Source organism: Eulemur rufifrons, chromosome 12, assembly GCF_041146395.1.
Source record: "Eulemur rufifrons isolate Redbay chromosome 12, OSU_ERuf_1, whole genome shotgun sequence".
Lineage (NCBI taxonomy): Eukaryota > Metazoa > Chordata > Mammalia > Primates > Lemuridae > Eulemur > Eulemur rufifrons.
In genome coordinates, this window is record NC_090994.1 from 8454056 (window position 1) to 8479778 (window position 25723).

At 58.9% G+C, this 25723-nt stretch overlaps 1 protein-coding gene across 5 annotated transcripts; it reads right to left on the reverse strand.

The window, feature by feature from the left end:
• Window positions 1-906: 906 nt before the first annotated feature.
• SORBS3 (sorbin and SH3 domain containing 3) lies at window positions 907-23199 on the reverse strand. Of its 5 annotated transcripts, none has more exons than XM_069484856.1 (21): window positions 22988-23199; window positions 20275-20431; window positions 19905-20022; window positions 18390-18583; window positions 17422-17485; window positions 14611-14649; window positions 14093-14159; window positions 11991-12078; window positions 11692-11778; window positions 11538-11591; window positions 10699-10785; window positions 10204-10250; window positions 9597-9736; window positions 9357-9409; window positions 9193-9239; window positions 8904-9018; window positions 6878-7003; window positions 5009-5320; window positions 4268-4371; window positions 3623-3729; window positions 907-1994 (listed from the first exon to the last, which is right to left on the reverse strand). In XM_069484856.1, exons 2-21 carry the CDS (start codon window positions 20374-20376, stop codon window positions 1933-1935), a joined length of 2013 nt encoding a protein of 670 aa, XP_069340957.1. In that variant the 5' UTR covers window positions 20377-20431; window positions 22988-23199; the 3' UTR covers window positions 907-1932. The 5 variants fall into 5 exon arrangements, with proteins under 5 accessions (XP_069340957.1, XP_069340959.1, XP_069340958.1 ...); XM_069484858.1 differs by having other exon boundaries at window positions 1221-1994; window positions 19905-19977; XM_069484857.1 differs by having other exon boundaries at window positions 1221-1994; window positions 20275-20434.
• Window positions 23200-25723: the final 2524 nt, after the last annotated feature.

Consider the following 25723-nt stretch of genomic DNA (forward strand, 5'->3'; position numbering starts at 1 on the left):
GTCTTATGGGGACATCAGGGAACACAGGGGGAAGGACCTTTCCAGTCCATGATGGGCTGGACCTGCCGAGTCAGAACCAGACCGAGGTGAGGACGGATGTGGGTGGGATGGATGAAGGAGCGCACGTTGGTCTTGTTCTTCAAGCTGTTGTTGAACCACCGCTGGGGCCCAGGCCGCACCCAGGCTCAAGGAAACTGCCAGGGCCAGGCCACTGCCCTGTCAGCCACAGGCCCTTCCCTCTGTGTGGCAGAACGAGGCACCACCTCTTCCCACCTGCCTGGGGTGGGGGCACCTTTTAAATGACAGGCCTAGAAGACAGGATTGCCAGGAAGGACATAAAAGTAGCCCAACCCCGGCCACCCCAGGGAAGTCCCTGACCTCATGCATGACCTTCCTTCTCTAGGGGCAAGGTCTGCCTGGGCATTTGGTAGATTTTGTGCAATGAGGTGGACCTGAGGTGAGGTGGACCTACAAAATTTAATTCCGCAGAGCCGTGGTCTCACCTGTAAAAGGGACCACTAATCTGCCAGTAGAGATGCTTGCACTAGGTAACACACAGGTCGCCCCTCACGCCCTGCTGAGCGCTCAGGAACGGAGCTTTCCTGTCTTGGCAGAGCCGCCACACCCAGGCTGTGCCACCGTCGACACCCCACAGGAACCCCCAAGCCCAGGACTCTAAAGCCTTGGGCCAGAGCGTTGCTTTGGCTAGCTGTGCCCACCCCTCCCAGCTTCCTGAAACTGATTGCTCAAAACTTGAACCCGAAGAAGAAAATAAACAAACACACGAGAGCTTCGGTGTGGCAATGAAGCACACAGAAGGAAAACATTAGCAGCGGAATAGTCAGAAATGTCATCTAGCCCAGCAACCCCACGGTGGCGGCTCGAGAATCAAAATAGCCTGCAAACAAAGCCACATTCAGTTCCCCGTCTCCGATTCCTCCCCACAGTCAGGCCTTGCCCTGGTCCTGGTGACATTCGTCCTCTCAGCACTTCTCAGACAGCTGCCAGATCCTGGGGGCTGCCCTACCCTGCCTGACACCCAGGGCTGAGATCTGGGGAGATAACGATGGACGCACGGTGTTTTCCATCCTCCTCTCACACACACACCTGTCCCACCTGACTCCCAGCACAGCCCACTGCAGAAGGATTTCCACACTCCTAAGCAGGGGGACGCCTCTGCCACCCGAAAGGAAAAGGTCTCAGAGACAAGGTCCCTGGTATCCAGATTTATTTTACATTCTCTTCCCGAGGGAACTTGGGCGCTGGGGGGCAGCTGGCAGGCAGGAGGGCAGCAACATCGGGCTTCTGTCACACATCTGGGCCAGGCCAGAGGTGCAGAGCCCAGGCCCAGAGCATGGCAGCCTCTGTGTAGAGCAGGCCTTAAAGCAAGACCCCTTGCTGGGCCTGGAGCTGAGGAGGTGTCACACCTGGCCCCCACCTCGCTCCCAGGCTCAGCCGGCTGGAAGCAAGAAAGGGCGGGGTGGAAGCTGGAAAGGGGAGGGACCCCTCCTAGCAGAGGAGGCCTTTGGTCTCTGTGAGGTTAGGAAGCTGGTCCTTGTTAGAGGAACCCCATGGGGGTGAAGCAGAGCCGGTCCCTGTTAGAGGAAACGCCATAGCGTGGTGGGGGTGGGGGACCCAGGGGTCTGGTCTCAATAAGGCCTGGAAACAGTCTCCGCTTCAAAGCAGACCTCTGTATTTGGGAGTGGGGCGGGGCGGAAATGAAAGGGCCGCTGGAGGAATGCCTGCGAGTTGTGGGTGGGAATCAGTCCAGGGGGCTTCGCGGGGGCGCCGGGGGAAAGGCTGCTGGGGGGCGTCTGCAGATGCCGGGAGCTCAGGTCCTGCGGAAGGAGGATGGGGGCGTCCACGCCCCCTTCCACAAGTGCTACTGCTCCCACTCCAGCCTGGCTGTCTCCGAGTCGCCACGGAGACCACTCACACCGGGGCAACGTAATTTCCAGGGAAGGTTCCAAATTTCTGGGTCCTCCGGGAGACACCTGGAAGAGGAGAGACAGAGAGAGACTTCCGCACACTCCTTTCTCAAACAGGAACGTGGGGCTGCGGGCCCTGCCCCCTGCTGGCCGTGCCCGGCACTGCAGGTGGGGTCCCTTTCCCAGGGCTGGGGGATTTAATTTGTTGTCCGCATTCCTGCCCCCTAGTGGCAGAAGCTGAGATGGGCAGCTTTGCACTTCATAAATTCAGTAATTAAAGAGAATCTCGGCAATGAACACGTGTACAACTTTGCACACAGCACTCAATAACTCCGCCCTTCTTTGGGAAAGTGAGGACGCAGCAGGAACTTCGCTGGGCTTGTAGGGTGCCCTCAACTTCAAGATGGGTGGATAAGGCCAAGAGAAGGCCCAGTGAACTGCCCCAAAGCACCCAGCTGCTTAGAAGTCAGGACTACAGTTCAAGTCTCTGGTCTGCTTCATCCCCAAGAAACCTGTGTCTGGAGAGGAGGAGGGAATGCTAGAAATACAGGGATATCAACTGAAAGGACAGTCGGTCCTGATCCTGGGTAAACTGATGCTCCGGACCTCCTCTTCCAGGCTGGCACCCTGACTCCCTCAGGAGCAGCCCCTGCTCATCCCGCCCCCAGCCCTGGAGAATGCGCTGCCCCTACCTTTCTCCCACTTCCTCCAGGAAGCCCTCCCAGACTTGCTCTGTCCAGAATGACAGCAGCCAGACACACATGGCTACTGAGCACTTGAAATGTGCTAGTGCGACTAAATTGTTTTTTATTTCATTTTAACTAAATCTGAACAGCCACATGTGGCTAGTGGCTATTGTACTGGGCGGTGCAGGTCCAAACCATTCCTCTCAAAGCACTTGTGGCTTATACCACAAAAGCGGTGCTTTTTCTTCTTGTCTGTATAAATTTGCAAAACTTTATTAGCAGTTGTAAAAAAATTCAATGGCAAAAGTGTATAGAGTAAATTAGAATGTACCCCCAAGCCCAGCCCTCAGAGGTAAGGACTTCACAAGCTGGTGCTTAACGACCACTGTGTGTCAGAAGTTAGCAGTGAGGCACTGAAGTTCAGATCAGAAAGGGGGGCCCAAGCAGCCCCCCAAACCCTCAGGCCCTGAAGCCTGCCTGGGGTAGCGGTAGGGGCGCTTCTGGTTTTCACTTCTCTCTGGGGACAGCCTGTCCTCGGAAGCTCAGGCCTGCACAGGGCCTGCCCACTCTGGGCACGCAGGCCATGTGAAGCCTGGCGGATTGGTCACCTTGAACCAGGCCAAGGCCAACCTGAGGCTTCCTCTGTTCATGCTTTGCCTGAGCTGCCCCTGGCCAGCCCTGAGGGGCCAGGATCTTTCTCCACGCCCTCTTCTTCCCAGGCGGGGGCAGCCAGTTAGGGTTGGGGGGTAACAAGTGTGAGACCACGTCCTTTCCACCAGGAGCCTCCCCCATGACTGCTGCAGAGGGAGGGAGCAGGGGTCTTGCGGTCCGGACCCCTGCCCTGAGTCCACAGGGACTCCAGCAATGACCTCGGGCAGGTGCCAGTTTCCTCCTGGGCCTGGCCCTCTTCTGGGCATGAAGGAAGGGAGGCAGCAGCCCACCCAAATGTCCCCGGGTCCCCGAGATCCCCCCTCCGGCCTGCCCTCCCACCCGCCTCGGCCCACATACCCACGAACCAGCCGTCGTCGCATTGCTGCATGACGTCCACCCGGTCCCCCTCCCGCAGCTCCAGCTCGTCCTCGTTCTGGGGCCTGTACTGGTACATTGCCCGGTACCTGTGGGGGACGTCGTCAAGGCAGCCACCAGAGACCTCCCCCCGGTTCCCAGACCAGGCCGGAGGTTCTAGACCCACGTGTTGCCACTTCTGTGACTTGTCCAAAGTCCCTCTGTGCTCTCATGAGCCCCCACCCTGGCTCCTAGAAGGGCGACTCTGCCTGGCTTCAGTGCCTCCGGGCTCTGACCACCAACCCTCCCTCCTCTGCGCACCCAGGGCCTTGGAGTCTGTTCTACCAGTTTCCACGTTTCATTTCCACGTGACCTGGCCTCAGGGCTGGAAGCCGAATGAAGAGCCCAGGGCCGAGAGGCCGAGTGTGGGAGGCTTGTGTCAAGGCCAGGCAGCTGGCAGGGGGCCTCGGACACACCACAGACCGGCACCTCCCTCCCTGCCCCTAGATCCCCCATAAGCGCTGCAAGGGCAAGCGCCACCTAGCAGAAGCTTCCCCACCCACAGGTGGGGAGTGAGGGAGAGGGCAGGAGGGGGTACTGCCCGCTGGAGACCCCACCCCTGACCAGGCAGCCTCAGACGGTACTCACGGGGTCCAGTGTATCTGAGTGGTGTTAGGGGAGGAGGCCCCCAGGTCCAGGGGCCGGCTGGAGCCTTGAGGGTGGGACAGAGCTGGCCCTGCGGTGCTGAGACTCTGGGGGTTCAGGGGGAAGGGAGGGTCAGCGGGGACAAGGTGATGGGTACATCCAAGCAGGAGAAGAAGAACCGAAATGGGCCTTCCCACCCCACTGTCAGAGCATCCTGCACGCTGCCTCGCCTTATCCCCACGGACCCCGACACAGGAGGATGTGCCCGGACTATTTCTATTTCTAATGACTATCTTTAGCCCATCAGCTATAACCTGCGCAACCACCCTCTGCAGTGCGACTGATTATCCCCATTCTACAGGTGAGAAAACCCAAACCCAGAGGGCAAGTCACCTGCCCAAGGTGACACAGCAGGCAAATGGCAGAGCCCTGACTCCCAGCACCACCCTGTCCAGAGCAGACACAGGCAAATCACGACAGAGTGGCATCTGGAGCGTCAGGAGGCCTGGGCTGGGTCTGGGGTCCCACCTAGAGCCGGCTGGCTGCCCCACGCCTCCCTGGGCTGGCACCAAGGGCCAGTACCAACTCAAGGGCTTGGGGTCCCCCAGGCCAGGCTGGGGGTGCAGTGCTAGGTTCTGCCCTGTCACCCCACTACTCATCCTGGGCCTGTCCAGGAAGGATTCCCGAGTGTGGACCAGTCACAGGAACGGGGGCTGTGTGGTCTGGTGGAGGCAGCCACCTCACCTGGGTCTGGGGTCTGGGCTCCGGGGTTGGGTAAGAGAAGCCGGTGCGGCGGGGTGAGGTCCGGCCCCCCCAGTCGGTGGGGTCCGCTGGGCTGCGTGGTGCTGAGGGGGATCCGGGGTGACGGGCCAGGCGGGTGGCAGCGGTCAGGCGAGGAGACGCAGGGAGCTGGGGGCCATCGTCGCTGACCCGGAGCCGGGGCTCGCGGTACACCTGCACGTAGCTGGCGGGGAATATGCCCTGGCGCCCCGTGCCCGGGATGCGCCCCTCGTACCAGTTCTCGTTCACCTTGCGGACCAGGCAGATGCGCTCCCCCTGGGGGAGGAGAGTCAGTGGCCGCGGGGCCCTGCTGGCGCCATGCACCTGAGGGTGCCCCCCCCCCCGGGCCGTCCCATGCAAGCCTAACACCTTGCACACACGAGGAATCAGGCTCAGAGCAGGTCAGCAGGTTAGCTGAGGCCACACAGAGAGTGGAGAGTCAGGAGCCAAACCCAGGCTGCCCGAGGCAGCAGAAGTCTGAGCTCCTCTCATAGCATGTGGCTCTGGGTTTGGATGAGGTCCTGCCCCTTTGGGAAGCCCACCAAGCGTGCCTTCCCCCTCCGGGGTCACAGCATGGTCCCTCCCCAGAGCTGCAGTCACAGGGGAGCCCGTGGCTAACAACAGATCCAAACCCAGCTCTGCCGGGTCCCTGCCGTGGGCAGTCTGCTCCGCTGCTCTGAGCCTTGGTTTCCCCACATGTTAAGTGAGGATAACCATACTGTTGCCATGACGCACAAACGAGTGGTCAACTCCTAAGGTGCACTGGACAGGTGTTAGCTGCCACCTCCATGACAACGTCCTGTCCCTGCCTCACTCGCTGGGTGATGCTGACCTGGGTGCATCAAAAACCAAACTCCCTGAGGTCAGGTGGTGAGCCCTCCAGCCCGAGGGCTGAGCGACATTAGGGGAAGAACCACCACCACCTCGGTGGGCCACCCCAGGGAGAGTGGTCTGCAGCCCTCGCCCTCCCCTCCCCTCTCCTGCCCCCTGCCTGTCTCCATCCAGCCCCCTTCTTCCTCTCTTCCCCTGGGGCCAGCTCTTCCGGGTGGCATTCGCTAGGGGCATTCATGGCCGCTGCCCAAAAACCAACCCAGGGAGACCACTTCCCTGCTTTCTAGAACAGCATTTTTCAAACTGTTCCCACTACGGTCTATGTACAAAGTATGTTTTAATAACAGCCCAGAACACATATTTGTGTATACATAACTGCCGAAAGTTTGATAAAATACCCTTTCTACATGCAATGTATTCTAATATTTCTAATAATTCGAATATTTCTAATAACTATCCCTTTAAAAATGCTGACTGGGATCCTCACAACCTGCCAATCTGCAGTTGGAAAAAACACAACTCTAGAACTTTATAACAATCCTTTTTTTTTTTCTTTTTGAGACACGGTCTTGCTGTCGCCCAGGCATGAGGACAGTGGTGTCATCATAGCTCACTGCAACATCAAACTCAAGTGATCCTCCTGCCTCAGCCTCCTAAGTAGCCGGGACTACAGGCATGCACCACCACACCCGGCTAACTTTTCTATCTGTTGTAGAGACAGGGTCTTGTTATGTTGTTCAGGCTGGTGTTGAACTCCTGACCTTAAGCAATTCTCCTCCCAAAGTGCTCGGATTACAGGCATGAGCCACCACACCCAGGCTGTAACAATCTTTTCAAAATGGACTATATGAAGGGAAACATAATTGCAGAGATTACGTAAAACTTTGAAATACTGGGTGAAGATGAGTATATCTGACTTTTTAAAAAAATGTTTTCAGTGCCCGTATTTGCCTACATCTTCAGCTGCCCCCACCCGCCCCACAATTTCCTGCCTGGCCCCACCTTGCGGAAGGACAGCTCCACCTCCAGCTCCCCCTTGAACGTGTACTGGGCCACGGCTTCTCCATACTCCACCACCTGGTAGGTCGGGGGCTTGATGGGCTTGGGAATCTCGTCTGCGGGCAGCACCTGCAGGAAGAAAACTCATGAGAAAGATCCGGCCTGGGCATCAACTGAGCACAGACCGGGGGCCTCTGGGAACGTGAGACATTAAAGACCAGGTGGCGTGGGCAAGGCCTGCCCCTGGCCAGAGACAAGACACTGACACCAGACACAAGCCCTGGAGGCGGCCAGGGTGAGCACAGCCAGGGAGGGATAGAGGGGTAGTCCAAGAAGGCTCCCTGGAGGAAGAATTTTCAGCAGAGGTGTGTGGAGCAGGTATTACCGAAGTGGGGAATGGCAAGTTTCAGTTTCTCTTGTACTTTCATTACATAAACACTTCAGGTGACTTTGTACCTTGGAATAATTCTTACAAGAATGAACTAGCCAGGCATGGTGGCTGATGCCTGTAATCCCAGCACTTTGGGAGGCCAAGGCAGGAGGATTGCTTGAGGTCAGGAGTTTGAGACCAGCCTGAGCAACATAGTGAAACTCAGTCTCTACAAAAAACAAAAAATTAGAGTGGTGGCACGTGTCTGTAGTCCCAGCTACTCAGGAGGCTGAGGTGCGGGGATCGCCCAGGAGTTTGAGGTTGCAGTGAGCTACGATGATGCCACTGCACTCTAGACCAGGCCACAGAGCGAGACTCTGTCTCAAGAAAACAAAACAAAACAAAAAACTTTCACCCTATAAAACTAGGGGAAAAAAGAACAAATTAAACGTAAAGCAAGCAAAAAGAAAGAAATAATAAAGAGGCAAAAATCAGTAAAGTTGAAAACAAAAATGATAGAGAAAAGTCAATGAAACCAATAGCTGTGTCTTTGAAAAGATCAAGGAAACCAATGAAGCTCCGGCCGGAAGACATAAATTGTCAATATCAGGAATGCAGGAAAGGACATCGCCACAGATTTTACTGATGTTAAAAAGGTAATAAGGGAATACTATGAACAACTTTATACCAATAAATTAGACAACTTGACATTCCTCAAAAGACACAAAGAACAGAGATGGCCTATAGTGCTTCACCTATCACGTCCAGAACCTGTCTCTGGAATCAGAAGGCCTGGGTTCAGTTTCTGGATCTTCTACCTAACAACTTGTCACTGAGCCTTAGTACAACCCCATCTGTAAAATGGGGATCGTCTATCACTCTCCAGGCAGTGAGAGGAACAAGGGAGGTGATACACCCGGGAGAAGTGCCGCATGTATATGCGATCTATAAGCTGTCACACACTTCACGCTCTTGCCAGTTGCAATTAAGATTCTTCCCAGAGACAGCTTTAGAAAGCTGGGTTCTGAGCCGGGCGCGGTGCCTCACACCTGTAATCCTAGCACCCTGGAAGGCCGAGGCGGGAGGATCGCTCGAAGTCAGGAGTTCGAGACCACCCTGAGCAAGAGCGAGACCCCATCTCTACTGAAAATAGAAAGAAATGATCTGGACAGCTAAAAATATTATAGAAAAAAATTAGCCGGGCATGGTGGCACATGCCTGTAGTGCCAGCTACTCGGGAGGCTGAGGCAAGAGGATCACTTGAGCCCGGGAGTTTGAGGTTGCTGTGAGCGAGGCTGACGCCACAGCACTCTAGCCCAGGCAACAGAGCAAGACTCTGTCTCAAAAAAAAAAAAAAAAGAAAGAAAGAAAGAAAGAAAGTCGGGTTCTGGGTGGGGAACATCTGGGACTCTGGGACGCTGACACTGATGGTTGATGAGCTGGGCTGCTCAGTCCTACCCAGGGCTGGGCCCCACCCTCATTTAGCAAATGTTTCCTGTGTATACAGAGCACTGGGCCAGGGGGCCAAGGACATTCATGAGATGTGGCCCCTGCCCCTCGATTCTACATCTTAGGAAGCCCGGGGCCTGCACGCTAAGTCTCCCCCAGCCATGGGCCCTCCCAGCCTGGCTCCCGCCTGCTCCTGCCTGCCCCGCTCACCTCCACGTAATTAGCAGGGAAGATGCCCAGCCGGCCATGGTGCTCCCCCTCCAGCCAGTTCCTGTCCACCTCCTTGTGGATGTAGACGATGTCACCCTTCTGCAGAGTCAGCTCCCTGCAGGCCAGAGTGAGGACATCACAGCATGCCAAGGCCCTCCAAGTGTCCTTCCCTGCAGGCCCTGCCCAGCGCACCCGAGTCCCCTCCACCCCTCTGGATATGGGCCCTGCAGGCCTGTCCCCTCTGCCTCCAGAGACGGGGAGGGAGGGGATGGGAGAGACGGGCACTTACTTGGGGGACTGTGCCTGGAAGTCAAACTTGAGCCGAGCGGCCTTCCTCTGGGCAGGGGGAGAGGACAGAGTGGGCTGCCTCAGTCATGCAGGTGGCAGACCCAGAACAGCAGCCGCGGGGCCCACCGCAGGCCCTCCCTGCACCCTGACCCTGGTCCCCCTTACCTTCCTCTCTTCCTTCCTGGCCAGGCTGCCCCCTCCTTCAGACGCACTGGGGTCTGTGGAGAAGGACTGCCTCAGCTTAGGGGGCCACATCTGGGGGACTGGGTTGGGATGGGTTATGGCCACCCCAGGACAGGTACCAGTGGAGGCAAAGAGCTCTGTGACCTCTTGCCACCCCTGGGGCACCAGAGTATATGGTGGGTGGGCGTCTGGGTGAGAACAAGAGCAGGATTTGGTGCTTACTTTGGGTGGAGGAAGGGTAGACAAAGTCCCTGCGACCTAGGAAGGGGCTTCCTGCATCCGCCATTCTGTGGGGGCTCAGAGGTCGGGAGGAACCCAGGTAAGGTGCGTGCAGGGCGCTGGAGCTCCAGGCTGAGGCCGGGCTGCAGGGACACAGCGAGTGAGCCACCTGTCTGGAGCTTCACACTGCACCCGGCTCACCCCCAGGCCTCCCTGGACCCCCTAATGCCCCCCATCCCTGCCGTCTCCTTCCAAGGCGTCTCCCAGGTCCTGGGGCTCAACAGGATGTCCTACTTCCCGTGCAGCCGTGGCGGGAAAGGGTGAGGTCTTGGCCAGGGAGAGGCCGTTCAGGGGGACATCGTGGGAGGTGCCGGGGCTGCCCCCAAAGCGCTGCGCTGCGCGGAGCCCGCCCCACCACCCAAATCCCGGTGCTGGGTAAGTTGCCTTCTGCAGACCAGGGGACCGCCCTGCGGGGAGCAGCGCTCGCGTCCCTCCCGGCCCGCTCCGCGCCCTCCCAGGGGCCCGGCGGTTGCCCCGCCCGGCGCCACGTCCCCGCCCGCCCCCGCTCCAGGGACAGACCCCGTCCTCGGCCCGTGTCGCCGCCACTCACCCGGCTGGGGGCCGCCGCTCCGGGGCCCGTCGGGGCGCCTGCGAGCTCTGTGCGGGGAGACGCAGCGGTCAGGGCCGGCCGGGCCCAGCGGCAGCCCAGGCCGCCGCCTCCGGAAAAGTTCGCGGCCGGGAGGGAGGAGGGCGGGAACGGCGGGCGGGACGCGGGGTCCTAGCGTCGGCCGCAGGCGGGCCGGGAGCGCCGCGGGGCCGCGGGGGCGGGAGAGGGCGGCGGCCGGGGGTCCCGAGGCCGCGGGGCGGGGGGCGGGGTGGGGAGCCCCGGCTGCCCCGACGTCAGGCTGACGTGGAGCGGGCCCGGAAGGGTTCCTGTGGGTCACTTGGAAGAGTCAACGCCCTGGATTTCAGAGGAGCGAGCGGACGGGCCAGCGCGGCTGGAGGCCTTACCTCCGCGCGCCCGCCCCACGACCCCGCCCGGCTGCGCGTCAGCCCCGACTCTGCGGCCGGGCGCCGCCCCCGGGAGGACACCCGGCGCTGGTACCTTGGGGGACGGCAGCCGGGTCTCGATCGCCTGCAGGTCCTTGTCCAGCTCTGCGCTCAGCTTGGCCAGCTCTCTCTCCAGCAGGACCTGGGGAGGGGGGACTGGGGCGGTGAGGGGCAGCGCGCAGTGGGGGACTGGCCAAAGATCGATGGGAGGGGCAGGATCAGACACCTCGGCTTGGGTAACCGGCTCCCTGCTGTGGGCCTGCAGGGAGCCGTGGCTCAGGGTGCCAGGAGGGCATCCCTGCCCAGCCTCTCACCGGCCTCTGTCCCAACGCAGCTCACCCACCTGTGCTCCCTGGGAGCGCCTTAGTACTGCCTGACCGCACCTTCCTACCAGGTTTGTCCTGGTCCTTCTCCGTTCCAGAGCCTACAGGGCTCCCTATTTCCTCTCCCCTCATCTTCTCTGGCCCTCCATGGCCTAGCTTCATGGTACCCATCGGCTGCCCCCTGCCCATCCCTGGGGGCTGAGCACCCCCCACCTTGCTGCTTCTGCCCAGCCTGGCTTATGGGTCTCCCCTCCCCAAGGGTCCCTCTCCCTCTGCCTGGCCCAGCCTCCCATGGTTGCAGAGCCCTGCTCCACCTCCAAGAACAGTTCCTGACAATTCCAGTCACGCTGCCCACTCCCTCCTCTGCTCCTGCTTTGGTCAACATGTATTTATTAAACACGTTTATTGAGTGCCTACTATAGGCTAGGCACTGTCACTGGTGGGTGCTGGGAATACACAGGTGAGCCATATGGGATTGGAGAGGGCCTTTGCCCATGGCCACTGGGGCCCACACAACCCAGACTCTCCCTTGTTCACCCGTCACGCTGCTAACCCGCCCCGCAGCACTCACCTCGATGGGCTGGGAGGGCTTCTCAACAGGCTCGTCCACCAGCGGTTTCTTGGGCTGAAGGGTGGGAAGGGTGTGTCAGAGGGGATGAACTCACTTCCCAAAATGCATCAGCAGACACGTACATCCACTCCCAGAGGACCAGGCCAACACTCACCCTCTGCCCAGTCTCTAGCTCCTGCAGAAACTGGTTCCAGGAGTCTTCTGTCCAGACATTGTCCACTTTTTCTCGGCGCGTGGGCACCTGCACGGAGGGGGCAGGCATCAGCTTGCGGAGAGGGGTACTGGGACACTGGTCAGACTCAAAGTGCAGGCATTTGGGCCCCTGCCCTCCCCTGTGGCCACCAGTGCCCTCCAAAGGATTCAAGCTGAGAGGGCATTATCTGTGCTATTTCAGGGCCGTGGCCATGGAGCGCACATCTGGGGCGGAGCAGGGGGGCATGCTGGGGGCGCTACCTGATTTGGGGGCTGCAGCTCAGAAGATGCTCCAGGATTATAGTTGAAGGTGCTTCTAGGTGACTCTTCAGAGTGTTCCCAGCTTCTTCTGAAGAGAGGGAAGGAGGACATTTCTTCAGCTTCCTTTTAGAGAAACTGAGGCAGAAGTGAGAACACAGCCCTGGTAGAGGGGCCTACTCTGCCTCGGACTGCCCCTGCCCCCTCCCGTGGAAGCAGTGTGTAACAGTGGGAGGTGTGAGCCCCAAGTTTAAACCCCAGCCCCAGCACTGAGCAGCTGTGTGAGCCCTGGGCAAGCTCCTGAACTCTCGGAGCCCCAGGCTGGATACCCGTCAAATGGGAGTGATTAGGTGAGGGCAATGTGTGAGGTGTATATCTGCTCCATGAGTGGCCAGGCCCTTTCCTGCCGACTCCTGCTACAGTGCCCTGCATTTGTGTTTGGTCTGGCCTCGTGACCGTGTCTGCGCAGCTTTGATGAAGCTGGTCTGTCGGCCACCATGGCAGAGTGGTCTTACACCCACACCCAAGGGGAGGGGGCTACATCCTATTTCAAGGAACACCGGGAGCAGCTCTGGGCAAGTGTTTCTGCTCGCTGGGCCTCTGTTCCATGAAGGCACTGGATTCAGTGACCTTGTCTGTGTGACCACCCCAGCCACGGCACTGCATGGTCACATCTGCCTTAGCTCCCACCAGGGGTCCCTTCCTGGCTGGCTCAAATGTTACAGCCTCTGTTTAGCTTGCAAGTTTCCACCAAGTGGAACCGCTGTGTTCAGCTGATCACATGCCAGGATGCCTGGTGTCAGGAACGGTTGGCTGTAATTATGACTCCGCACTGATTTGAGTAATAACAAGAGTGATCATGAGAACGGGATTTGTCCTTCCTAATCTACAAAAGCTCTAAGCGTAATTAAACCTGTATTTTCCCGATGTTTGTGCAGACTTGGCATGTGCCAATCATGATGCTCGACACGTTATCTACATTTAATCCTCACAGTCACCCTGTGATCCCCACTTCAAAGACAGGGACACTGAGGCTCAGACTGGGTAAGTTGCCCAAGGTTCCAGCTAGTGACAGTGCACTGGCTCGAACCCAGAACTCTGGGTACAAATCTTATTTTGTTTATTTATTTATGTATTTATTAGAGACAGGGTCTTGCTCTGTTCCCCAGGCTGGAGTGCAGTGGCACAATCATAGTCCAATGTAGCCTTGAACTACTGGCCTCAAATTATCCTCCTGTCACAGCCTCCTGAGTAGGTGGGACTATAGGCGTGTGCCACTATGCCCAGCTAATTTTTAAAAAAATTTTTTTATGTTGCCCAGGCTGGTCTTGAACTCCTGGCCTCAAGTGATCCTCCCACCTCAGCCTCCCAAAGTGCTGGAACTACATTTGTGAGCCCCCTCGCCCAGACTGGGCCCAAATCTTGAGCTCTTTGCCTCTGTATTGTTGGTGATGCCAAGAGCCAGGGGCCAGTTACAGCTGTGCTAATGAGGCGACTCCCTCCCTGTAAAGGAATAAGAAACTTCTGGATTTAACTCTGAGGGTCAAGCTCCTCATTCCCAAAGCGGTGCGGAGCCCCTCCAGGGACCTGGCAGCCCAGCTGGGGCTGTGGGTTTGCACAGAGGAAAGGAATTTCACCCTTCCTCTCCCTGGAGAGGCTCCTCTCTCAGCGGCATCGGGGCGGGAACTTGGGTTCTTCCACATCCCTTGTTTTCTCTGAGGCTTCAAAGTGGGTGGTCATAGGGCCACGATTCCTCAATGGTGCCATCATGGATGCCCTGGCCACCCCACTCTCCATCTCACATGACCTGGGGCGATTTGGGGCGATGAGTTCCTGGCTGCCCACCACAAACGCATCACAGGCGCTCCTGTCCTGGAGCAGGTGCGAGGTCCCCTCCTGCCCACCTTCCTCCTTTGCCCCTGACGGGGAAGAGAGTCTCTGGAACGGTGGAGACCCCAGAGGAACAGGCCCCAGCGAGGGTGCCAGACCCCCTCCTGGCTGCCCCGAGGCTGTGCCTGCCGTGGCCACAAGGGAGTGTGTGTTCAGCAGGGATGAGCAGGCCGTGCCCCTCCACACCCCTCGAGCCCCTGCCCCGCTGTGCTCACCCGCTGAAAGATGCTGCTGGGCCACACCTGGGGACAGGTCTTTGCTGGGGGCCTGGATGCCTGGGGTCTGCAGGGAAACCAGTGAGGGTGGGAGAAGACAGGTTTAAGGCTTCATACCCACCCCCCCCCCCAGCTCCTCGGTGGCTCCTGGGGATAGGGGTGGCGCTTCAGGGCCACTGAATGTGGGCTTTGCCCCAAGAGCTTTACATTCTTGACTAAATCTTCAAAACAACTCTGGGGAGGTAGTGGTCCCATTTTGTAGATGAGGAAAGAGAGGCCCAGAGAAATCACTGCCAGGGAGTGGCAGAGGGAGGGTTCCCCGGACTGTGAAGCTGAGGCTCTTAATTACCACCCGCCAGGGGACTTGGGGCACTCTGGAAATGAGCTGTAAAAACCTCTCAAGTTGAACTAAGCCAACTGGGGAGCCCCCAAGCCAGGCAGGCTGCATGTCCCAGCCTCGGGGAGGGGCAAACGAGGTGCCCTAGGCTGAGGTGGCCGGGCGGCCCGCACCCCCTCACCTTTGGGAGTTTCCTCAAAGATCCAGTCCAGCTGCAGGTCTGTGGGAGCAGAAGGGACCAGGTCGCGGAGGGGCAGAAAGTGAGGAGGGGGCACCCTGTGTGGCTGCCCCAGCCGCTCCCAGCCTCCCTCCCACCTAGAGCAGGGGGCCGGGGGCTGAGTCAGGGCCTGAAGAATGTCCCGAGGGAGGGAAGGAATTAGGAGGGCAGCTCTCAGGAGGGCTTGAAATGCCTCTGGCAGACTCAGGGCCTGAGCGAGCCAGCCCCAGCCGGGCAGTCGCCTTGCCCAGGCCCTCCCGCTCTTCCTCCCGTTCCCACACACACCCTCCCCTGACCTTTGTGGACTTGCACTTGACACGTCAGGCTGGGGAAATGTGACTTCTCCCTCTTTCCCTTTCTGCACCCTCTCCTAAATGCTGTGCTTCCCCCTCTGCCCAGACCCATTCCTCGCGGTGCTTGGGAATTTGCAGGCCTCCTGGGAAGAGCTGCTGACCAGCCAGCCCACCTGATCCCCCTGGCATGCAAGCGTGTCGCAACAGCTCCTGCCTAAACACCAACCAGAGCACCCCGCTCTGGGTCCCACACCTTCCTCTGCTTTCCCTCCCAGCAAACCACAGCTGGTTGACCACAATGCCTGCCCCGTCTCCAATCCCTACTCCCCGGCTCCCTGAGCAGGTTCCAGCCCCCCACTGCCCCCCACCACTCTTCTCAAGGGCCCAGTGACCTCCATGTTGCCAAATCTAATGGGCGCTTTACCTGACCCATCAGCAGCATTGGTCACAGCTGACCATGTCCTGCTTTTGAAATTCCCTTTTTACTTGGCTTCAGGGGGACCTCTGAGTTTTCTTCCTACCTCCCTGGCTACACCTTGTCAGTCTGCTTTGCTGGTTCAATCTTCCCCTCTCAAACTCCTAAGCATCTAGGTGCCTCAGGGCTCAGTCCTGGGCCTCTCTGTCTCTCTATCTCCCTAGGTGATCTTGTCCAGTCTTACAACTTCAAACTCCTGGGCTCAAGCGATCCTCCTGCCTCAGCCTCCCAAGTAGCTGGCACTACAAGTGTGAGCTTCCACGCCCGGCTGGTCTTATGGCTTTTAAAATACCATCTATTCCTGTGATTCACAACCCTGGCTGCACATTGCAATTGTTTGGGGAACTTTAAATCTAAATCTCTTCTGAGCAATCCCAGGTGTTCTCATCTGCAGCCTGGATCTCGCCCCCTGAACTACAGTCTGGGATATTCCACTGCCTACTCGACCTTTCCACTCGGATGTATCACGTCTCTGAAACGGAATGCCTCTTAAACCTGCTCCTCCTGTAGTCTTCCCTAGTTTTACAAATGCCAACTCCATCCTTCCACCTGCTCAGGTTTAAAACCATCGCTGGCCAGGTGTGGTGGCTCACACCTATAATCCCGGCACTTTAGGAGGCCCAGGTGGGAGGAATGCTTGACTTCCAGAGTTCAAGACCAGCCTGAGCAATATAGTGAGACCCTGTCTCTACAAAAAAATAAGAAAAAGTTAGCCAGGTGTGGTGGTGCATGCCTGTAGTCCCAGCCACTTGGGAGGTTGAGGTGGGGGGGATCACTTGAGCCCAGGAGTTCGAGGCTACAGTGAGCTGTGATCACACCACTGTACTCTAGCCTAGGTGACAGAGCAAGACCCCACCTCTAAAAAGAAAAAAAGAAAGAAAAACCAATCTCGACTCCTTTCTTTCATGCCACATCCTATCCATCAGCAAATTCCAGTGACTGTATCCGGAATCTCTCCCTGTCCCACCAGGTCCACTGCTACCACCCTGGTGTAAGACACGATTGCCTCTAGCTTGGATTAAAGCCAGGTTTTAATGGTGGCCTTTTTCTCCCCAACCCTTACAAAGCAAGAAAACTGGTCCCCCTGCTTCCAACATCCCTCCTCCACCTGGTAGCCAGGGTCAGCCTTTTCAGCCACCGCTTGTCAGAGCACGTCACTCTTCTGCTCAGAACCTCCCAGTGGCTTCTCATGACTTGCCAAAGTCCTTGTAATGGCCCAAAAGGCCCCACGTGACCTGGCCCCACTATTTCTCTGGCTCCATCTCCCGCCACGTGCCCTCCCTCACTGCAGTCCAGTCTCCCCTTGTTGATCTAGAACCTGCTTCTACCTCTGGGTCTTTGGAGCTCCCTCTGCTGGAATGCTCCCCCAGCTCTGCCGCCTGCCTCCTTCGCTCCCTTGACTCTCTGCTCAAATGCCACTTCGCAGGGCCCTTCCCAGATGCTCCTGGGAGACACGTGGCAGCCCTCTGAGCTGGGTACTCCCCTGCTCTGGCTTCATTTTTCTCCCTAGCCCTTTCCACCATCTGCCAAGTTAAAGGTGGATCTGTTTACTACGGGACTCCCTTTTATCTTCGGCACCTGGAACAGTGCTCAACACACAGTCAGCGCTCAACAGATAGTCAAGGATGGACTGAGTAGCCAGTACGTGTGCACCCGCCAGGGTTGGATGCATTCTGGGTTGTGGAAGAAAGCAATGCTTCATGCTGGGGAATTCCAGCGGGCAGGAAAATTAGAGAGGGCTTTCAAGAGAGGACTGGTTTCCCAGTCCCCTCAGGGGACACTGGGGGACAGTGGCTGGTCACTGTCTTCCCAAGGATGCTCTGGAGGCACTGCTGGCCCCAAGTATGGGGAGACTCCTGTCTTTTGCCTGTTCAAGGGACCACACAGCCTAGGGGGACGTGGAGAAGAACCCTCAATTCAGGTAAGTCCCCTTTTCCATCCCTCCCTCCCAAGCCCCAGAGGCCAGACTCCACTCTGGCAGGGAGGGGCCCTGGACATGTGTCTCACCTGGCATTTTGCGGTGAATCTGCTGGAACATTCTCCGGTACCAATCCCTGGGGCTGTCAACACTCTGGGATCAGAAAATGCAGTCAGGCCTCCCTGCTCACCCTCCCAATATCAAGCCACGCAAGTTGTTGTTCAGTGAGGCCTCTCCCCAGCCACCCTTGAAGACCCAGCGGGTGGGCCAGGGAATGACTCTCTGTGATCTCGTTAGTAACAGTAACTTCGTGTAATGTGTTACCTATGAATAAGATACATGGAAGGCTCTCCCTCCAACTGTATACAATGGCAATCCCTAAGCTGTGAGATTTGGGATGACTTACATTTGTTCTCTTTGCTTTTCTACATTTCTAATGTTTCTGCAGAGAACATGAGTTTCTATGCAATGAGGAAAATGAAAGTAACAACGTAGGGCTGAGATGGAATTTCACATCACCTGCCTCACCGGAGCCTTAAAACAGCCCTGGGAGGCAGGAGGGGTGCGTTGACCAGCCCCAGTTTCCAGAGGAGGAAACACAGGTGGCTCAAGACACGAGGGCAGGTGGAAGGACAGGGTCCCACCAATCCGGGATGGATCCCCAGATCCTTCCACACTTGCCCCAGCGTGAGGCCTTATCCGTCAAGACTCACCCATCCAGCCATTCATTCACTCATCGACCATTCCTACGGGCTGTGCCAGGCCCCGGGGACACAAAACTAAGAGAGGGTCCCCGCCAGAATCAGTGTGTTGCTACCTTTCAGATCCTGATGGCAATTCTAGATCTCTGCCCCCTCAACCACTTGTGCAACTCAGACGCACAAGAGCGTCCATAACTTTATGGGGTTCATGACCCCCCCGAAGCCCAGCATGGCTGCACCCCTGCCCAGTCTGGAATGGTTTGGGTACAGCCTTTATTGCCCCACCCTCTTTAATTCACAGAAGTGGAGCTCAGTGTAGGTCCCCATCTGTCTGTGGCCCCCAGCCCTGGACTCACGGATCGGGGGGCAATGGGCATGCCGCTCTCATCCACGGGCCCGATTCCCTCGTACTTGACCCAGCGCTTGTCCCGATGCTTGCTGTCCTTGGTCCACGTGGCTGACCAGTTCTGGGCGGGCTGCGGGGCAGGAGTCTTTGTGCTTGCAGAAGGCCTGCTCCCGGGGCCTGGCCAGGTCTGGTACCAAGCAGGGTCTGTGGGGCGTGTGCAGGACAGCGTTAGCCACAGGCAGGGCCCATCTGAATGTATTTGTCCCTCAGGTCCTCAGAACACAGATCCCTCTGGGTTCAAAAGTTTCCACATCTTTTTGTTTGAATGGATGACTCAGACTCTGCAAACCTCCCGTCCCCAGCAGCACCACAGGCCTCTGTCTGTTTATTTCTTAAAGTGAATTCAATTGGATTTTTTAAGAAATCTGTGTCCGCACCCACACTGTCCTCCTTTCCTGGGACTGTCCTAAGAGTTCTCAGGTGAGGGCTGAGAATCGTTCCTTGTAGTAATGCTGGGGACATCCCAGCTGGCGTGTGGCTTGGAGGGGACAGACCTGAACTCAGACCCCAGCTCTGCCACCTACTGGCTGATGACCTTAGCCACATCCATCACCCTCTCAATGCCTCAGTTTCCACTTCTGTAAAACAAGGGTCATTGTGGCAAAGATTAAGTATGTGTGACTGGACCCAGCACAGTGCCTGACTCATGGTCGAGAGGACAGAAGGACAGAAACTCATTCCCAGACACGGTTACTGTGTCCTCAACTTCCCCAGGACCTACAGCCCCCCAGGCGGCCAGGGTAGGAGCATCAGGGCTTCGGGGCCAGACGGACAAGGTGCGGATGGAAGCTCAGCCTCTGCGGCTGAACGTCTCTGAGGCTCAGGTTGCTCCCCGGGAAGATGCCACTCATCATCGGACCCTACTTTGCTAGGATATCAAGGGGTTAAATGAGGTAAGCCTCGCAAGGTGTCCTCACAGTGTGCAGCACACTCCAAGAGTTCAATGAGTATTTGTTAAAAGAATAAACTTTACCTAGTGCCTGCCGCAGGGGAGGGTGCTCAGGGCTGCCGGCACCCAGGAGTCCCCAGGATCTCCAGGACCCGGGCCCAGGCTGACGGCCCTCAGAGCTGCCTCTCCGGCCTCCTGCTGTCCCCACCCCTTCTCCAGCCGACACATGCTCACGTTCCCTCGGCCCTTCATCCATCCCCAGCTCACGCGATCCCTGGCCTGCTAGAGGTCCCCTGGCCACCAGGGGCTCTGGCCCTGCTGGCTTCCTTTCCCTGGCACTGGATGGGTGGGGACGGGAAGGGACGTGTCAGCCTACTCTCTCCCCCAGCGGGTGTCTCTTGCAGGTTCATCATGCTCACACAGGGAGGGCCCTTAGCTGAGTCCAGAGTCCCCTGGGGGGCCCTCCTCATGGCCTTGAGACCCCCATCCCCTCTCCTGTGCCTCCCGCTTGACAGAGGGCGGGGCCAGAGGGCCCCACAGGAGGCTCCTGGAGCAGGTGTTCCTGAGCAGACCCACCTGGGTGCTGGGAAGCATCTCTCCTCGGCGTGAAGTAGCCATTGCACACAGTCCTGGGCGCGGGGTCATGGAACTGGAAATTAAGGGTGTTGGAGCCACCATTCCGGATCACTGGCACCTGCGGGGAGGGGCCAGGAGCGGCAGCTCAGGGCCCAGAAGGGCAGGAGGGATGGCTACCAGGGCACGGCCCACAGCCCATGGCGAGGGTCCCAGGGCCAGCCTGACGTTCTTTCGGGAAGCCAGTGAGGCCCACTGGAGCTCTCTTCAGGCCGTCCTCCCCCCATCCCTTTAATCCTTGTCCCCACCGCCTGCTAGCCTCCTCACCAACTGTGGGCCCGCAGTGTACCCTCGTCCTCGCTGTCTCACTCACCCGTGTCCCCCGGGAGGACGACCCTACATGGGCCCGGAGGTGCCCAGGGATGAAGTCGTCCAGGCTGAGCCCAGCAGGGAGGCTGCAGGGTGGGCCCTGCATGCTTGGGTCAAGGTCGGAGGACTCTGGGTGTGCCAGCTGCTCCTCTGCGTGTCCTCTGCTGGGAAGGAGAAAGGAAGGGAAAGCCCTGCTGGGCCTGGGCTGCCTGTGCCCTCTTGGCTGGACCCTGGGGTGGAGGAGAAGGGGCCGGCTGTGGGAGGGGGTTAGGGCCAGCTGGGTGGGAGCTCAAGGACCCAGGAAGCAGGCCACTCCGGGCACCCGGCTGCAGGCTGCCCGTGCCGGCTCCCAGAGGCACAATGGGCTGCTTGTTAGGCCCAGGGCAGGAGCTCCGGGTGGGAATGGGGGAGGGGGAGGCTCAGGCGAGGAGGGGAGGGGAGGGGAGGGGAGGGGAGGGGAGGGGAGGCTGGGCAGGAGCCTGCGGGGCTCTCCCTGTGAAGTGCAGTCTGCTCCCCACTCCCCCGGAGGGAGGGCACAGGGGAACTGGGGCAGTGGGGGGGGGGGCCTGGGCACATGGGACTTTGTTTCAGTTCCTCTGCCTCCCCCAGGCCCCATGTGAGCATCTGCTGGCCCACGGGGTTACTCTGGCCTGGGGAGGGGCCCTGGCCAACAGCAAGGCCACCACCCACTGCCCACAGGGAAGCAGGCAGTAGTGCCCTCCGCCCTTACGGGCCAAGGAGAGCGTGGGGGGCTTTTCCGGACAGCAGGAACTGCTGCTTCTGGGCTCAAAGGGAGGATCAGCTCCCTGTTTGGCCTCGTTCACAGCCTGAAGACTGAAGGGCTCAGTGGGGGGGTGGGGGGTGGAGGGAGAAGCAGTGGATGAGGGCAAAGTGGGACCTGCCCCTGCTCACGGAGGGGCAGTGCTGGGTGCCCTTGGGTGTTCTCCTGCGTGTGGGCACATGTGGACACACACATGCACACGCACGCATGCATGTGCACACACATACTCTCCCCACTTTCTCTCACCCCCCAGGCTGCTTTCTGAATAGAGGGTCTCCCCTGGCAACACCACGCTGGACTGGCCGGCCAGGTTCTTCAGCCACATGCCAAGGTTAGTGAAGGGGAAGGGAGCTCTGGGCACCCGGGAAGTGGAGGTGCAAGAGGGGAGCCCAGAGGGTGGGTGCAAGAGGACGCAGAAGAGGTTTGGGGTTCAGGGTATCCAATGGGGCTTTCCGAGCCAGAGCACCGAGGGGTGCAGTCCGTCCCTTCTCACCTTGGCTGTGGGATTGGGCCAGAAGTTGAGCCAACGTCACCACCCTCTGGGGCTGGGTCAAATCAGACTTGTATGTGCCTGCGGCGTCCGTGGGGGCTCTCAGGGAGGGCAGCAGATACCTCAAGAGGTGCTGTGTGTGTGTGTGTGTGTGTGTGTGTGTGTGTGCGCGGTGGAATCTAGGTACCATGAGGTGAACATGACTTCTGGGGGTATTTGACTTCTGGGGATATTACTGGGGGACCATGTGAGTTGCATGGGGCTTGTGGGTACAGAGGGGTGTCAGCTGAACAGTAGCAGGGGGTGGACACAGGCAGTCATATGAGCAGCACAAGGGTTGTGGGGACCAGAGGGGATGAAGGGACAACTGGGGGTGTGATGACTCATCCCGTCAACCCAGTTCCTGCTCAGGCCTGGGGGTGGGGGTCTGAGTTTGTGGGGATTCCTTCTGACATCTGAGCCGCCTGTTGGGGACACAGCTTTTCTGTGCCCATCCTGACTGCGGGGGGGGGGGGGAGTGGGGGGGAGTGGAGGGCTGAGGCTGGAGGCGGGGCAGCTCACCAGCTGGATCCAATTAGGACTCCTACCAGCACAAACCGTACAGACGCACCCCAGGCCCCGTCGCTCTGCCTCCCCTTGTGGGGGAAATTGAGGCAGGGCACCGTGGAAGATCAGGAGGTCAGGGGCAGGCCAGTTCCTGGCAGTGACCCTCCCTGCCCAGCTGACTGCTCTAGGCCAAGTTGCCGGCTCAGCATCTGGGTCCCTCCAGACCAGCAGCTGACAAGAGCCTTCCTTCCCCCGCCCCCTGGCCCTGCCCTCCTGCCCAGGGAGACCTGCCCCCTTGTAGGACGGGCGGGGCAGAAGGTTCCCCTGCCACCTGTTTTCAGAGGCTGATGATCCTGGCGCCCCAACCTGACCCTCCCCAGCTCTGCTCCGTGTCAGGCACCCCCCAGGAAGATCCAAGGAAGGGTGTCTGAGTTTCTCTCTTGGCAGCCCTGCCAGGAGGTTTGAGAAGACTTTTCACAGGGAAAATGGAGGCATCCTGGGGAGCTGGTCCCTAACTAGCAGAGAACAGGGGGTGCCTGGCCATCTCTGTGTCCTCCCGGAATTCAGGCAGCCCCCTTCAGGAAGGCAGCCGGCTCCAAAGGCGGGAAGAGGGGAAGTAGCTCTGCTGAAGCAGGCGGACTCCTTCCCACTTCTGAACACTGTCCTGACGTGGGGCTTGGCCCTGTGCGCTTTCCCGGGTACTTTCCTGCGACAAGTCCACGTGGACAAGGACAGGGTCTCTCGAATTTCGCATCTTCTGGATTAAGGGCAGGGGAACATCTCACCTCTTCCCACCTCTGAGTTTGGGACGAAGACCCCGGGGGAGGGGCCCTGTGCCTTCCCCTGGGGTTGGGCGCGGGTCGCTGCCTCCTCTCTGAGCCCTTCCTTCCCCGCACCTACCTTCCCCGGCGAGCAGGTGGCGCGGCCCGAGGCCACCCGGGAGCGCAGGAGCATCCCTGCCCGGCTCCTGCCTGGCGCGGCCGCGGCGGGCACTCGGGGAGGGAGGGCAGGGAGAAGCGCGGGCCGTCGCGGCCCTCGTGACTGGTCGGGACGGGCTGGGTCGGGCTGGGCGCCCGAGGAGGCGCGCGGGAGGCAGGACCGTGACAGTCGCACGGCGCGGCGGGCGGTGTTTGGGTCTAGATCCGGACTGGGGGCCGGGGAGGAGGGGCGTGAGAGTGTCCTCCGTCAGGACGCGCGGCGGGGACACTGTGGCCCCCAGCCGAGGGGGCCGGGCCGGCCGGGAGGCGGCGCCGGGAGGGGCCGCCGAGGGTCCCCGGGGAGCCCGCTCTGGTTTCCCAGCTGCAGGGCTGGCGTCGGGGCGGGCCGACACGGGCCACTCAGAGTTTCCAGCAACATTTCCAGCGTGTGGGAAGCGGAGGGCTGGAGTGATTAACGAGCCCGCAGCCGATACGCGGCCTGCAGCCTCGGCGAGGCGGGAGACAGGCGGGGAAGGCGGGCGGGCGGGGACCGAGATAAGGCCGGCCGCCCTGGGCGCAGGGGAGGCCCCGCCGCCTCCCGGCACTTGGGCAGAGTTTGCGTTTGCGTCAGCGCGGCCGGGCACGTGCAAACACACGCGCGCGCGCCGGCACACACGTGCAGGCACGGGAGGAAACCGGCCGAGGGGAGCGGCCCCTGGGCGTGCCGCGCCCCTAAAGAGGATGAGGGTGGGGTCCCTTTGGCGCGGACGAGGTGAGGAGGGTCTTGGTGTTCCCATACACCGTGTTTGTTTGGATCTTCCTGCATTTCCGCTGTTCCCTTTGATAGGCGTCCCAGGAGCCCCCACCCACTGGCTCCCCATTCACTCTGGCCATCCCTTCTTCCCTCCCCTCCCCCAAGCCTCGTCGCATAGGGCCGGCGACAGAAAGTGAGGGTGCTTAACGAACGGTGACAGTGGCAGCAGACTCCGCGGTCCTTTCAGCCCTTGGCTTGGTTCTGAGATCCCCAAGCCCCAAAAGGACCAACCAGCAAATAGTTATTGAACGACGTTAGATACGTGTTGGGACTGATCAGTTATAACTTATGAGTACATGAGAGCGCTTACTGCATACCTGCCAGGTGTCAGATTGGTGGCCTCAGCCACCATGTGCTTCAGAGTGTTTCCCAATTTCCGGCAATGGAGAGGATGAGAGGAAAGGGACGGGAGAAGGGACGAAGCAGTTTTCAGCCCCTGCCACCCTTACTGCTATCAGCTTCATCTTTTTCCCAAGTAAAAGAGCTCTCCCCAGCTGTGTGGAACAATGTCAGCGTGAGAGCTGGAGGAGGAGCTGTTGCGACTGGGGAGACGCATCAGAGATAGCAGCCTGGCTGGCTTCCAGGCTCTGCGGGGCCGCCAGAAGTGGGGCCACTGGGTGCACATCAGAGGGAAGCAGGTGCAAGGTTTCCAAGGAAGAATTTTTAAATGATTACAGGGGTTCAAAGTCTGCCAATTGTGGGGCAAGTGTGTAAAGGCCACTATTGCGCTGAGCAGGAAGCTACACGAGACAACCTTCAAGGGCCCTTCCAAGAACTCTGCCTCTCCAGGAAAGCTGCAGAGTGGGCATGGGGTGGCAGCCACGGCCATGGAAGACGGGTGCAGGAGTGGAGCAGCCCTGAGGCACTTCTGGAAGGCAGGCAGCAGGGCGCTGCCCCTCCCCTGAAGTTGGATGCTTACCACCCCTAGGTACCACCCTCCTCCCTCCCCCAGGGATAAAGTATGTGCCCATTTCCCAAGTCACAAGTTTTTCCCACCTGTCAGGGTCCTTGGGACTAAGAAGGGCCACATCACTTTCGTTTTCTTCCTTGTTCTCCAAAGATGGTGAAGCTGAAGATCTTCCAACTCCAGGAATCCTGGCCATACCCTCTCATCAGCAGCGACTTCTCTTATTCTCCAGGGCTCTGACCTGGACTCCAAGATAAATATTTAATGTACAGGGTGCAGCTGAGCTGACAAAGGTCCCAACTTCCTGTTCCTCACAAAGGGAGGTGGCAGCTATGGGCAAGGAGCTGGGGACTGGCCACCAGTGTCATCTCTATGGGAATAGAGTTCAGTAAACAGCTCTGGAGGAGGAAGGGGAGGTCCCACGGGACACCTGGGCCTCTCTCCTGGGCTGCTTTGACTTCTGCCTGTCGACTTAGGCCTGGACCCTGCGGGGCTTATCACCTTCTTGCTCGGGTCAGAACCCACCGTTCTGTGGTGCCCATCTGGCCTCACACAAGAGAGGATGAAAGGTGAATGGGACCACAGGGCAGGAAACATGACCAATTCCTCCTTTTCTGCCCATAGCTAGGGAGGAGAATTCCTCCTCTTTCAAAGTGGATTAAGGGGAAAAAAAAACTAGCAAGGTTCAGAGATTCGGCCAAGAACCAGGTGTCTGATTTCCCTCCTCCTCCCTGTAGTTTCAGCTCTCGGGCTGCTGGCCTGCCTCCACAGCTGGCACGGCTTTAGGGAGAGGCTGAGGCTAGGGAAGTTTGTCCCAGATAGCGTGCCTGTTGTCAACAACAGAACAGATTCCTCTCGGGATCCCAGGACACCATCTCCTCTGCACAGCTCTCCTGGCTAAGACGGACCTTCCTGCCTGGGAGTAGGCTGCTTCCCCACCTCTGGGGCTGTCTTTTGTCAGGGGCTGCCTCTGCCTTCTCAGAGCCACCTGAGCCATG

Bases quoted from the DNA above. Each gene is read 5' to 3' on its own strand.
- SORBS3 (XM_069484855.1), bottom strand. From the start codon at position 20,376: ATGCAGGGCCCACCCTGCAGCCTCCCTGCTGGGCTCAGCCTGGACGAC. The intron at 9,240-9,356 runs GTAAGGGGGACC...CCCCCTGCCCAG, and splicing joins CCAGGAAGGAAGAGAGGAAG to AGGAAGGCCGCTCGGCTCAA. The intron at 1,995-3,622 runs GTATGTGGGCCG...CTCCTCTTCCAG, and splicing joins CGACGACGGCTGGTTCGTGG to GTGTCTCCCGGAGGACCCAG.